The sequence below is a fragment of the Vidua macroura genome, chromosome 10, assembly GCF_024509145.1.
Source record: "Vidua macroura isolate BioBank_ID:100142 chromosome 10, ASM2450914v1, whole genome shotgun sequence".
NCBI classification, from domain to species: Eukaryota; Metazoa; Chordata; class Aves; order Passeriformes; family Viduidae; genus Vidua; species Vidua macroura.
Genome location: NC_071580.1, coordinates 25343012 through 25356935, shown reverse-complemented (window position 1 = coordinate 25356935; position 13924 = coordinate 25343012). Strand labels below are relative to the sequence as shown.

General features: G+C 44.6%; 1 protein-coding gene across 2 annotated transcripts in view; it reads right to left on the bottom strand.

Moving 5' to 3' along the window:
* The window catches only part of GPC1 (glypican 1), a 195012-nt gene that overhangs the window by 92579 nt on the left and 88509 nt on the right, over window positions 1-13924 (bottom strand). The window contains exons 1-2 of one of the 2 annotated variants that reach the window (XM_053986056.1): window positions 5015-5278; window positions 2733-2891 (exon numbers count right to left, since the gene is read on the bottom strand). In XM_053986056.1, the coding sequence (XP_053842031.1) occupies window positions 2733-2841 (109 nt within the window). In that variant the 5' untranslated portion in view covers window positions 2842-2891; window positions 5015-5278. Of the gene's footprint in view, window positions 1-2732; window positions 2892-5014; window positions 5279-13924 lie in introns of those variants that run through there. The other variant, XM_053986055.1, reaches the window with a different exon arrangement.

Below are 13924 nucleotides of genomic sequence, written 5' to 3'. Positions count from 1 at the left end.
ATATGGCTACACCTCTTGCATGTCACCTGTATCTCACACGTGCATTTTCTCTAAAACTACTTTGTATGAGATAAAGGGCACTCAGCTCTTGGACACAAAATGTTTGCCCCAGAAGCAGCCAGGGAGACTGAAACAACAGACTCTGTAATTCCTTGCAACAACGCAAAGCTGCAGCTCAGAGCAGAGGCATGCTGACAATTAAGGGCTTTACAGACCACAACCTGCAAGGATGAATCACTCTCCAAAGCAAAATGTTGACCACAAGCATGGAGAACATTACTTCAGAGGCAGATTGCTGTAGCCTTGCTATTTTCTATCTGGAGCTTAGGGAATTTACAAGTAGAAACGATTGCCATGATCAGCAGTAAGAGTACAGGCACAAGATTTGCTGTGATGAATCCAAAAATAAGACATCTCCAGGCCTGAAGTTCAATGTGCCACACCTGCTAGCAGAGAATACATGAATAATCTCATCTCCAGGCTACAAATACTTTGAGAAAGGGTTGGACATCCCCATCCAGTGGAGTCTCTCTGCATCCTCCTAAGGCCAAATGAAATCATTAATGTGAGGACAAGCTGTACATTGATAGTTCTGAAACCCCAAAAGCTGCACTCCAAGCTGCTGCTGAGGAAATCCAACAAGTGCAGGCATCCGGTGCCAGCAAGACTAGAACTCATCCATTTGACATAAAAAAAGCTTCTTTATTGAACAGCTCTAAGAAGCACTACCTGCAAAAAGTCTTGTTAACTGTGAGATTAATAACATTTCCTGGAAGCTAGGGTAGTTTCTGTGGCATTGTTTCAGGAGCTGAGGTGATCCCATTGCCCCATCACCAGAACTCCCTCAATTTCAAACCATTTATGCAGTAGCTAAAGAAAAAATTAATAGTACTATTTAAAGGTAAAGTCATGCTTGAAACTGAGACACAATATGATGATTTTTTTAATCATGTCTTGCATAAATTATGAACTCTGTATTGATTGCAAGGGTAGTTAAGCACACGAAAAGGGTATAATGGGAGCAGGAGACATCTTCCTGGCCTGTGGGCTCAAGTGAGGTTGTTCCCACTACAGAACAACAATGATCTGTGCATTATGGTCTGTTAAAGTAATACTTGGCTTATTGAACACTTACTTTGTTTGATGCTTAAAACAAATGTGGGTATGCACCACAGAAATAAAGCTCTATCTTTATAAAATACTGGGGAATAAAACCAAATGGCTCTAACTGACATCTCAACACAAGCATCCCCCTTTTATATGCTTGGCTTTGCTTACTGTTACTCTTACTGCTGTTATTATTATTATTATTAATCCACCAAAACATCACATTTAGACTAAACCAGTTCCTTACTAGGAAATTTCTGCTTATTAGTATAATCCTCCACGCTTCCATCAAATTTTGCAGTCTCTTACATGACAGATGCAGAACTCTGCTCTTTGGAGTGGCTGTGGTGAAAATAAAGAGCAGATACAGCAGCCAGTGTTGTGACAGGGAGTGGAGACAGAGGGTGCCAAGCACTAACCCCTGTGAAGGGCTGGATTTCAGAGGCTGGTGATTGTGCTCAGCAGTAGCTACGTCAGGTCCCATTCAGATATCAGTCTGAGCAACCACTATTGTCAGGCTCTTTTAAAAATCCTGATTGTCACCTTTTAAAGCGGGTGAAAATCAATTAATTTTGAGCTTATAAAGGAGTGCCTTTGCTGTGGCCAACCTTGGCCACACACACAATGGCTTTTGCAGAGATGCATGGCCTTTTTTCCCCTTTTTAGTGTAAAAGCACTTCATCTTGGTTGTAAGCCTGAAGGTCAGGCTTATTTCTTTAGATCTATTATTTACTACTTGAATTTCCAGTTCCACCTTTCTGCTATTACAGCTTCTTTTCCCGACTCCTTTTCACGGTAACTCCGTGATGATGACTGTTGATAAAGTTAGGAGGGCCATGTCTGACCTTCTTCAAAATCTGATAATGGATACAGTTTCTGAATCACAGGTCATCTCAATTTTGTCAGTAAACCATTTATTTACAGTGGCCTTCAGACCTCCAGGCTTACTGTGCACTGCAAAATGGGTTTTTCAGGGAACAATAAAAGTAGGAGAGAGAGCCATCCTTAGCCTTTGCTTAGGTTAGGAGGGATACTGGACTTCGGAGAGAATGTTTGTCCACAACATCTTATGCACCGCAATCTCTAAGAGCTTTCCTGCTCTGTAACATTTCCTGATGTTTGTATGAAACTGACAGTTATAAGCGTCCAATACGAACTAACCTCCTTTTCACTTGCAATCTACATGGAAAGGGCAAGAAAAATCCATGTCTCCTTATACTCAACCCACCTACTGAGGGCTATCCAGTCACCTTTACCACATTGTTCAACTTACAGTTCAAGGCAAAGTGCCAGGTTTTACATCACTGCTTCAAATGCTACTCTACTGTGGTAGGAGCTGATTACAGCATGCCTGTCACAGCTGTGTCAGTGCCAAGGCACACCAGAGCCTGCCAGCCTCCTCCAGTGGCTGCTCTGAAATGGAGATGTCAAAATGCCTTGGTCTTACAGAAACACTGTGTCAGAGGTACAATTCCTGCAATTCCAGCAGCTCAATGCTTCATGCAAACTGTTGAGTGAGATGCAGAGAAAAGCGTGTCAAACACCAACTCCTGGCTCCAACAGTGCCTGGAAAACTGAGCAGTGACTGGTTCCTGAGCAGAGGGAACCAGGCAGGTTTTACTTACTGTCAAAGCTTCTGTGCTGTGCTGTTAAGGTGGCCTGCACAGAGCGACCAGCCTCTTTCATCATGGCTTCAAATTCACTTCGGCTTTTGTTTGCAAAGTTCTCCTCCATCTCGCTGGTGCAGCAGGTGTAGCCTTGTGGGCAGATTCGCAGGTGCTCCCCTAAAATGAGAGAAAATGCAGTTTAGTGGCCAAGTCTGAAAAAGGGAGAATTTCATGCTGGACAATCTCAGCTTAAAAATATCCCAGCTCCCTGGTAACCTGGATCTGCATCAGGTCTTTCTGTCAAATTTACCACCTAATTTGAGTCCTTCTGCTTTAATACAGTGGCTGGTATCAATGCAGGCACAAATTTTCTCACTGTTGACTGTGAGGGAAGAAAAAGCAAGGGAGAAAAAATTCATATATGGAGCAAGGAGAAGGGAAATACAAGTGTCTCCTGCTCAAAGGCTCTCCTAGAATCCATCTCTGCCTAGAATCCCAGAAGACCCATGTCTTCTGTAAGTCTCATTAAATGACAGCTGTACTCATTAGACTTAATACGTACATTAGCACTGCTGTTTGAAACTGCTTTGTCAAGAAAAAAAAGAAACAGCTCCGAAGTGCTCCCTGCCCTACCAAATATATCCTGGGAAGGCATTTCCTTAACCAGAGAGGTGAGGCTAGTGAGAAGTTTTCAAGAGACAGAGATGTGATGAATGTCAGGGGAATTTGGGCAGCTAATTCCCCTCCACATGTATTGAAATTTTCAGTGAAAAATTTATCTCCCAGAAAGAGACAAGACCACCCCAAAAAAGGTTGCTAGGATAATCACTGATTGAATATACTTTTTGCTATAAGGAAGAACAGGAAAGGTGAGAGGACTCAGCAGTCAAACTGAAAAATTCTCTAGTTTGGAGCTTCTCCTGCCCTCTGCAATTTCTTTACTGTGGAGAAGCAAGTGATTGCATAGGCAAAGTCAGCAACATTTAAAAAAAAAGTGCTCAAGTTCTGATGAGTCCTTACAAAGACACATGCACCTACAAACACACCCTATGTTTCTCCTTACCCAAGCAATAAGAATTAATTTGAATGAAATCAAACATTTATTAAAAACAATTTCAATAAAATACCCCTCTTGTTCCAAACATGCTCTGAGATAAACCAATTACCAAGCAGTTACCATGTTTAAGATAATTTGATTGGGATTGCCAATGATTTTGCTGGCACTTCTACAGGACTGCTGTCTTAATGTCACATCTGAGTCCAAACACCTTTAAAATTTTGTTTTATCTTGTGTATCTCAACAGCTTCAAATCCTGAACCTGCACAGTCTCCAGAGTTTCCCATTAAAGTCCTTAGCTATTTCCAGTGTAAAGCTCTTAGCAAATGGGTGATAAAGGGTTTCTGAAACTGGGCAGGTGTCCTATCCTTGTGAAAATTATCTCATTAGCAGCCTAAGAGCAACTGGAGTGCTCTGTAGTTGATGGATTTTAGGCAGAAGCCATTCAGGATGAGTTTGTATTTTGCTGGCCCTTGGATTCCTGCTCATAGATGACCCTTGAGCAACCTCTGTAGGGTGTGGGGTGAGCCTGCCCTTGGAAAACAGGTTACCATGGGCATCTGCACTGCCAGTCCTCCTATCTATGTGATGGGAATTGCTGCTCACCAGCTTCTCCCATCTCCAGCCCTGTGTTGTGCTCCCAGCTGAGAGGAGTGTCAGGGTGGTGTGTCCTGGAGGCTGCCCGTGTCCCTTGAGACCCACTATTTTCCTCACCAGCGCCCAAAGTAGCAGGAAAAGCAGCAACTTGCTTCAATACAAAACCTCAAGAGTCAAATATAAATATCATGTGGCTCCATGCCTGCCACACCAAATGCAAGCCCAGTTCCAGGGCTTGCCTGAGCCTCTTCTTCCCTCATGAACTGGATTCTTCCGAGTTGTTCCTTGCGCTCCTTTCTGTAGAGCTGTATTTATCTGTACATACAGTGTCAGGGCTGCTGACATGTGACAGACAAGCAGGAAAAGGGAGCTGGAATTTCTTGACAAGACATGGCTTTGATTCACGGCAAATTAAAAAAACTTTTTTCTTGTCCGGCCTTTTCCATCCCATTTCTGCTGCCACAGGATTTCTGGCAAGGACGGAAGTTTTGTGCACAGCAGTTTTACTGTGGGATGCATCCAGCCATGAGGCCTTCAATGCACTCAGGACTGTGCGAGGCCTCTACAGGGCCTGGCCTCTCTGAAAAGCCAATCAACAAAAAAATGGATCCCAGGGGATCCCAGCAGTTTCCAGAAGTGCCTTTACCTCCTCAGTTGATGGTGAATTTTGGTGGTGAGGTCCTGGCCATGCTCAGAGGCCTTGCACTCAACAACATGAGCACTCCCGCCACTTCCTCTGGGTGCCATTACCCACCGGGGCTGGCAGGCTCAGGCAAATCCTCCAACAGCCCTTTACAAATGCCTTGCTTTGGGAAACCGAGTCAAATCAGTGGGAACCCTGGGAATGTCCCATCTCCCGACCTGCTGCCAGCAGGATTTAGGCAGGAGGTCTGCCTGAAACTGGGAGAGCAAACACGGACGTCCCTGCAAGAAGACAGCAATGTGTTCACCAAAGCTGCCCATGAGGCAGGCTCCCTGCACAGGCTGTAGAAACCAAGGGGGAAGGTGTGGGGATTGTCCCCAGGAGGAGAGATGGGGAGGAAGAGCCCTGTGCCTGAGCTCCCTGAGGGACACGAGGAGCAGCAGTGGTGAGAGCTGTGCTAATTAAAATGGGACACGTCCAGACAGATGCGCCGCGCTCCTAGCCCGGGCGAGGCACAGCGTGTCTGAGCAGGATGGCTGCAACCCCGCTGTGACACCACAGCCTCCACACAACTGAGGGGGACAGGGGATAAACAGGCAGAAAGCAGGGGAGAAATCACACCCATAGCTAAAACTGGTTGATTTTACACAACTTTGTGAACTGAATATAGAATTGTTTCCATTATTGAACTCAGAGCAGTTTCAATCCCTTTTGAAGTAGCATTTATCTTAGCTTTCTGCAGGTGTTTGTAAGGTACTCAGCAGGTGTTTGTGTGGTGCTCAGCACCACCACATTCTGTCTCAGTGGGAAGCAAAGTTTCATCATTTATCTCTGTAACTTAAACTCAGCACACACAGAACAGTCTTACAGCACTGTGAACATGCTTTGCTTTCTTTGCTTTTTAACGTGACCCACCCTGGAAACATTCACTATTATTATTTAACCTTTTTCTATTGATTCCAAAATAAATGTGCTCCAGAGCATATTTTGGTTCTCCTTATATTTCAAAGTCCCTTTGGTTGCCAACTTGCCTTTGTCCTATTGCTGAAGCTTGCACTATAAATATTTCTGGGTTCACTTGGCAGGAGACATCTGCAGATACCTACAGAGAGCCAGAGGTGTTTTACAAGGAGTAAATCTCCACGATCAGGGTGTGTCCTCTGCCCGCTGCTGTGCCACACAAGTTCTCCCTGTGTACAGCTGACCTGTAGCTCACCACGTGTTGGACAGCACGTGCTCCCACCCCTGGAACAGCTTTGCAGAAAGCAGACAGGCATGGAAGAAGCCAAACTGGCAGCAAATGGAGGGCTGCTCGAATCTCCTTGAAGATGACGGATATGCTTCCAGTGAACAAAGGCCAGCTCTGGGTCATGCCCAGAGAACCCTGGATTTACAACACATCTGTAAGGAAGAGAAGACACACTTTGAGGTGCTCTGAAAACAATCAGCTTGCTCAAGCCTTCCAGAGTCACAGTGTGAGGTTCCATCTGGGTCTCTCTGGAAGAGCCAGCTCTCCTGCAAAAGCTGCTGAAGCTGGGGTGGGATGTAACCCACTGACTGCACGGTCCCTTGGAAACAGAAACAGGGTACAGCAGGCAGGAAAACAGCATCAAGCAACGGTCCTGGAATGGAATAGGCAGGAGGCTGATGACAAGAGAATATCCCAATGCATAGCCACAGGCTTGGATTGTCCTTGAAACACCCTCTCAAGCTGGCTGGGTTAGCAGATCATTTTGGCTATCAAATTCATTACTGCACTTCAGAGTGCTGAATATTAAATCACTTGACCGCTTCTCACTCAGGGATGGAGTTAGGCCCAGGGTCCCTGCAGGGGAATAGCCCTGCCCACAGACACCACTACCAGGAGCTGAGACATAGTGCATTAAAACAGAGACAGGGCTCTGCTCCCTGCTTCTTCTGCCGTGTGCTCCAGCCTCTCTGCCCTGCCCACACAGGCTCCCTGGGCTGCCTGCCACGGGCTGTGTGCTGTAACACACCAGAGCTCAGCTAGCTGTGCCCAGGAAAGTTCTCTAGCTGTTCACTGCTCCTGCCTTTCACCCCACCAGGAGGCTCTGGAAACAAGACAGAAGGGCAGTCCCAGGGGTGTAAAATGCAATGCTGAGTGAAGAGTCCTTGGCTCCTTTAACCATGTAAATAGTGCTATTTCTATCCCTCTCACAGGATGTTGGAGATTGAATTAATTACAATGTTTGCAGAAGGTTTGGGGTTATGTGGCTGTGTCAGAGTATCTAAATGCAAATTATTACAAAATCATTCCTTCCAGAGGTTAATTTATTTCAGGCTGTGATAAATCCATCATAATTCTTCCCTCATATTTGTAACCCTCCTCCCACTCACTCTCCAAACTGTTCCAACAGCTCATTTCATGCTCCTTGCCTCAGTCCAGCCCCCCCATGCCAGGAACAACTCCAGGCCAAGCTCCCTCTTGGGGGTTTCTGGGTGGACATGTCTCAGGCAATCAGGTTTGCTGAAGTGCAAGACATGCCAGGCATGGCAGGGATGCCAGGACACAGCCCCTGGCCAGGTGCAGCCTGAGAGCCTGAGAGCACCGGTAGCTGAGGAGCTCCAGTCCTCTCCTGGGGGAGAACACTACTATTCTGCTGCCTCTCCCTCTTCACACCTAAATCCCATCCAGGCTAATGAGCATCACAGCCAGGTACTGAGGACAGGATATCGTAGTTTTGAATATGGGTTCTCTCTTTTTTTTTTTTTTTTCAAACCATGTCAGAGTGTCTACAGCTGATGCAAAATGAGCCTGGAGGTGGTACAGATGTTAAAAATACCTTGCAAAGAGGTAGTGCAATGAAAGTAAATTCCTTTCCTTATGCCTCCCAGCTTTTCCTGTTTCAGGCACTCCTGTCCCCAGTTGTCTTCAAATACATATCTTTACAGAGAACACAACATGACACATGCTAATAAGTAGCTGACAGCATAGCCAGCACTAGTACCATGATGCTACCTTGAATCTCAGCCTTGCCACAGATAACTCCTAAGGGGAAACAGGGTACCCCAAAAAAATTTGGGCTAGGAGATAGTCCTGGCTGACCAGCCTAGGAAGAGCTCTTCATGCCCTTTTCACTGAGAACCATCCGCTGGCAAGCTCTGCCAAACACCTGCACCCCATTAACACCTGTGTAAGGTGTCCAGCTGTATAGCTCATCCCCTGTTGTAGCTGCTACCATCGAACTGAACCAGAAAACAGACTGCTCTATTAAGCAGTGTAAAAAATCAGATCTTTTCCCATATTGCAAAGGCAGATGTTAGCTGTGCAGCCTATTTCTTTGATTTGCAGTCAGCTGTTGGCAAAATACAATATCTTCTATTTTCTGATTATGTATTAAGAGTATCATAATTTTGGCTTCAGTTTGCACATAATGTCAGGGGAGTCACAGCAGGCCGGAATATCAAGTATCATATAGCAAACACTGTGATCAAAATGCACTGAACCATGTTCTCCTTGGTCTCAGTGATACTGCAGGCTGAGGACAGCAAGGTGGGCCAGGGCTGTGGGCTGGCCCAGAAAGGCGGCAGAATATGGTCATGAGGAAGAGCTGTGCTCAAATGAAGTCCTTATTTTCCTGCACTTCCTAGGAAGATGCACTCTCAGGATGAGAAGCAGAGGTGGCAGGGTGCAGCTGGAAACCAGCCCTGCCATGGACTCAGCGACATCTCGGATGAGCTGTCCTGAGAGCTAATGCAGCAAGGTGGAGAGGACAGCCACAGGGAAGCTGTCTGCTTCACCAGCACCCCACAGGAACCACTCATGGACCTCAGTTCCTGCTACGTGGCAAGACCCAGCTGGGCCCAATCTCAGCTGGTCCAAGGCCACCACAGGCAGTGTCACAGCTGACACGTGAGCAGGACTGCAGAGGAGGCAGGGGCTCTCTCAGCACTGCGCCATGCCAGTGACCCCACGCACATCCCTGCTGCCTCCTGGCCTCAGTAAGGAGAGAGGGGTTTGTCTCTGGCACAATCAATCCTATCTCTTTGCTGCTGCTGGGTGAGTAGCTGGTTATCTCGGGGGACTGAAAACAAGGGCATGAAGTCTTTTCAAGCTGCACACCACAGGTCTGGATTTGTCCCATGTCAGCAGCTTTTGAAATGCCTTGCCATCTGAAGGCTGATCAAATAGCTTGTGCTATCTGAGATGAACTAATGTTTTTGTTCCAGATAAAGAAAACAAGCACCATGTTCCACATCACTGATAAAAAAAGAAAAAAAAAAAAAAAAGAAAAAAAAAAATAGCTAGAGAATATGCCTATTCTGATAAAGCAATGCACATGTTTAAGATGGGACAATATGAAAACATTAAAGGCTTGTTCCCACAGCTAGTCATTCAGACCAGGATTATATCAACAGGAGTGAACAACCAAGAGCAGATAATCCATAAGATTTGTTCTTGTCACTCTTATCTTTCTACTCCTACTAGGATTTAATAAACTACGAAAATACTGTTAACCAAATAAGACAACTTAATCTGGCTACTGCATGGAGTTGGGTCTCTACCAGGTTACTGCTGTTCTGTAATTGTATTACAGTGAAAACCTGACACAGTGAATAAATACAGCTACTTCCTGAGAAATGTCACAACTGGCACCTCGAGCAGAAACCCACTGATGGGTGGGAGGACTTTGGGACTGCCCCATTAGCACTGACAGAGGCTATTCAAACCAGGAGCCTGGCAGGAGCACGCGGAGGAGGGTGAACAGCACTTCCCTCTGTATTTGCTATCTTCGTGTGTCAAAATACTTCAGGCTCCGAGGCTGTCAGCTCAGTGTCAAGCTCACACACACTGGAAGTGTGGTATCAATTTGTTTAATCCTAGACCCTGATGTCAGAGGAATTTATAAGACAGGCAAACATGGGCAAAAAAAATTAATTAACAGAAGAGAAAGAGCCACCTCCGTGTCCTGGAAAAATACTAAGTATAGATTAGATAAGAGTGCCTTCAGAAACGACAGTCTGTAAATCCTAATGTCATCTGTGTATGTTACAGTGGCAAACTGCCCAGAGGAAGGGAACAGAGAAAATGTCACAAGCGCTGACAACAGACTTGATTATTCGTGAAAAGCTCTGCATGAAAGCACTTCACCCACGCATTGCTCGTTTGGGTTTTGGGAGTGTCTTTCTGAATGAAACAGAATACCCCTTCCCATCACTCTGCTGCCCCAGTTTCTCTCAGGACTTGCTTATAGCTACATGGGCCTGACTCTGCCTCTGAGCTGTGCACACACAGCAGGAATCAGCACAGGGTGAAACAATCCAAGCCTGTATTTAAGGACAGAGTAGGAAACGCTTTATAATTTGCAGTAGAAAATATCTTTTTCAGTGGTTAAGAGAGGAATGAAAGAACAAGGGCCAAATCCACATGTACCACAAGCAGTGAAAGACCTCCAGCTAGCAGAACTGATTGAACACACTGAATCCAACACTCCCCAGATCCTCTTCTGGGCACTGGACACACAGTGGGGGTGCTTCTGAGCAAGACTGCTACAGGAGATGATCCATTATGAAAGGCTTCCACTGGGAGTTAGGACATGGTCTACAATTAACACTCTCCAAGTAAATCAATCCTGAAAGAAGCCTTCAGTCCAAACTAGACCAATTGCAAGAATTATGGAGAAACACACAGGGAGTGCACTGTTACACTCCTTCCTCTCCCCTTCCCTGAAAACCAGAAACGTTTTAAAACTAATCTTAAACAATGGAAGAATTATCTTGTCTTTTTACATAACACTTGTGGGGACGTATTGAAGTTGTGTGTTGCAATCCATCACTATCAGCCTCTTTCAGAGTTGTCCTGAGCACATCAGCTTCTCACCAGATGTTTGGTTCTGTTTTTTCTTCCTGGAACAAAGAGTCTTTTTATCCTCAGTTTGCTGCAATCTAAAATAAGATCAAACTGGAAACCTATCACTCTTATCAGATGCAGCTTCACTGCAGGCTTCATAACAACATAAATATGTTATTACATAAGAGGCAAAGTAATTCATTAAGCAGAATCTTTTTTACTAGTTTCTTCTCAGAAGAATATCTATTGGAGAAACTGTCAGCTCTTTCTCACTGCCAGTAGGACCAGACTGTAAAAGGAATCTGGGTAGCAAACTGAGGATTAAAGATGTAGTTCAGACTAAGATGTTTAAGAGCCAAAGGCCTTTGGTTTATTCTCCATTAAAAAACCCCAAACTTTGGGGCAATAATTCATATAATCCATGTCAGGAACTTGAGGAAGGGACAAAACCAAAAGGCTTTTCCAGTTCACCTACTAAAGCTCTGCAAGGAAAATAGTGGTACTGCACTTGGGGCTGGTTTGAGATAAGAGACTAAAGGGCTTCAGCAAGCTTGTAAAATCATTGTTCAAGAATGGGGAGTGCTCATGGCTGGTCCCAATCATTTCAGTGCAAAGAACAAACCTGTATTAACCTCTCACAGAGAAGTCAGCAATTAGAGAACATTTCCTTTCAACCCCAGCAAAATTCAAGCAGTTGATGCTGGTGTGAAAACCATGAAAATCATCCTTCTGGGTTTCAGCTGCATGCTCAACCCTGACCTCCTGGAAGGCACTCCTTGTTCTTTATCCCTCTGCCACCCTTGCAGGACACTGGGATGAGCAGGATGTACCACACCAGAGGAGAAGGCTGGGAAGGCTGCACAGGGCACAGGCCACTGCTGTCCACCTTGATGAGCCCCTTGATGGCTGCCAGTTCACCCAGGTGAGCTGCTCTGTGCACACAAGGAGGGTCTTACTCTCTAGCAACAAAGATCTCCCAAGGGAAAATCAGGAAGCTAAAAAACCCCTCAATCACTCTGTCTGCTGATAAGAATGAAATTGACTCCTGAATTTGAAAAAAACCCTTATTTTAAATAGTTACTAAACAAAGTTTTTGGACCTGAATCTGATTCTGAGAGTTTGCAAAACCAAAATGCCCATGCCTAAAAATTTAAGAGATTAGGTTAAATGAAGCTCATTAATCTGAAATTCCATCGACATGTGTACACTTACCGAAGCTAAAAATAAAAAAAAAATGCATGTCTGAATTGTCTGAACCCCAAAAATTAAAGATAATCCTTTTTTAGATTTCTGTAAAAAAAATAAGAGACTTTATCTATGAAGAGCTGTTGACTAATGCCATAAATTAAAAGTGCTTATACTTCCTCTAAAACTCCCTGCTGTATGTGTTGGCAGGGATGTGGGAAGGTGCAGGATTGGAGGGGCAAGCTCTGGTTGCTGTGGGCTTTTTCACTTTGCAACTTGAAGCTTTTTTCAGCCCCAGAAATGCTTGGCTCTCCTTCAGCTATTGCTTTGCTTTAATTTCTCATGAATGTTTTGGCCAGCAGTAAATGTCAAACTGTGGAGCCCTTCCCTACAATTTGAGGCATCATGAAAGCAAACTGCAAATATGGGGTCATCCTGTGGGAACACGGAATTGCAGACTTCCAGTTTGACAGAACGGGTGCAGCTGATGCAGAACTGGAGTGGACAAGGAGCAGCATCCAGGCTGGAGTCTGCAGCAGCTGCTGTGTGAGAGATCTGCAGCAGAAGGAATTCAATATGCTGCCTTTCCCTCCTGATTGCAGACGCACATAAGTAAAACCTGTGCCATTTCTCTTCTTTTTATGCCTCCATCTGATCTTCCAAGAGCAGATTACAGAAAGCTGCCTGTAAACCTGAAGATGCAGAGGGCATCCCTAGAGACCTCCTCTTCCGCCCTTAAAATTAATCCAGGGGTATGAGGAGATAAGGGCATCAGTCTGGTCCTGCCAGCACTGCTTCACTAACAGATCTTTGTTTCCACAAACATCAAACCAACAGCCTTCACCCCTACACAGAGGGGTGGATCCAGAGGAGCAGGTTTAAACTGGGATGAACATTTAAAATTCCAACACTCTCCTAGATCTCAGTGTGGCTTACAGTGCATATGCCCAAAATTTTACCATAGAAATGTATTTTAGGCAACTTCTGTTTGAAAACTTAATGGAAGTGTAGCTGTTTTCCCCCGAGTGTCAGGAACAGATGACTAAGAAATGTTGCCAGTATCTGTCTTTCAGTGAGATTAGTGTTGGGTTTGTGTGGTATCCTATTTATAACTTTGACAAACAGCTCAACCAATCATTTCATATTTAATCATAGCTGTCTCCCTTCAGAGAAAAGCTTTTCAAAAACTATGTGCCAACACAATATGAACAAAAAGAAGCAAACCACAGTCAAGAGAAAAAAGATCTTTCTCCCCAAACCAGCAACAGCTATACAGAAAGCAGGTCTTGGTAAATCGTAAGGCGTAATTAAAGCGTCATTATTCATGAGACTGCACAGCTATAGTTAGTCAGTGTTTCCACTGTAAACCCCTATTTTCATAGAGGTTTGCAGCTCAGCTGCAAGGAATTAGTCTGTGATGAAATTTGGCAGTAGACATTTTAGAGCAAGGATTTATTTTTTTTTTTAACCACTTAAAGATCTTTTTTTCTGCCTCCACTTCCAACTCCCCTCTCACTTCTGAAGCTGCAACAGTACTTATGAAAGAAACAAAAATCACTTCTGTGTGCTGTTTGATGTTTGGTTTCTGTGCATGTCTCTGTGTGGTTAATGGGACAAAATATCAATTTAGCAGGGGGTTTCAAACAGAAATCTTAAAAACTTGTAGTTTGATTCGCAGAACAGTTACAACTCAACTTTCCTCTGGATGTACCCATGAACATGCGTACCTACACTCTTAATGCATTAAAGAACCTTGACATCCTGAGTAAACCTGCATACCCATCTAATGCCAAAGATGGGTTTACATCTCATGGGATAGACCTGTTGGATTTCTTTACATCTTTTTGCTTTGAAAGAACATTTCCCAGGGATTATAAGAGATTAAGTTTTGCTGGACTCAACCCTAAGCTCTATGT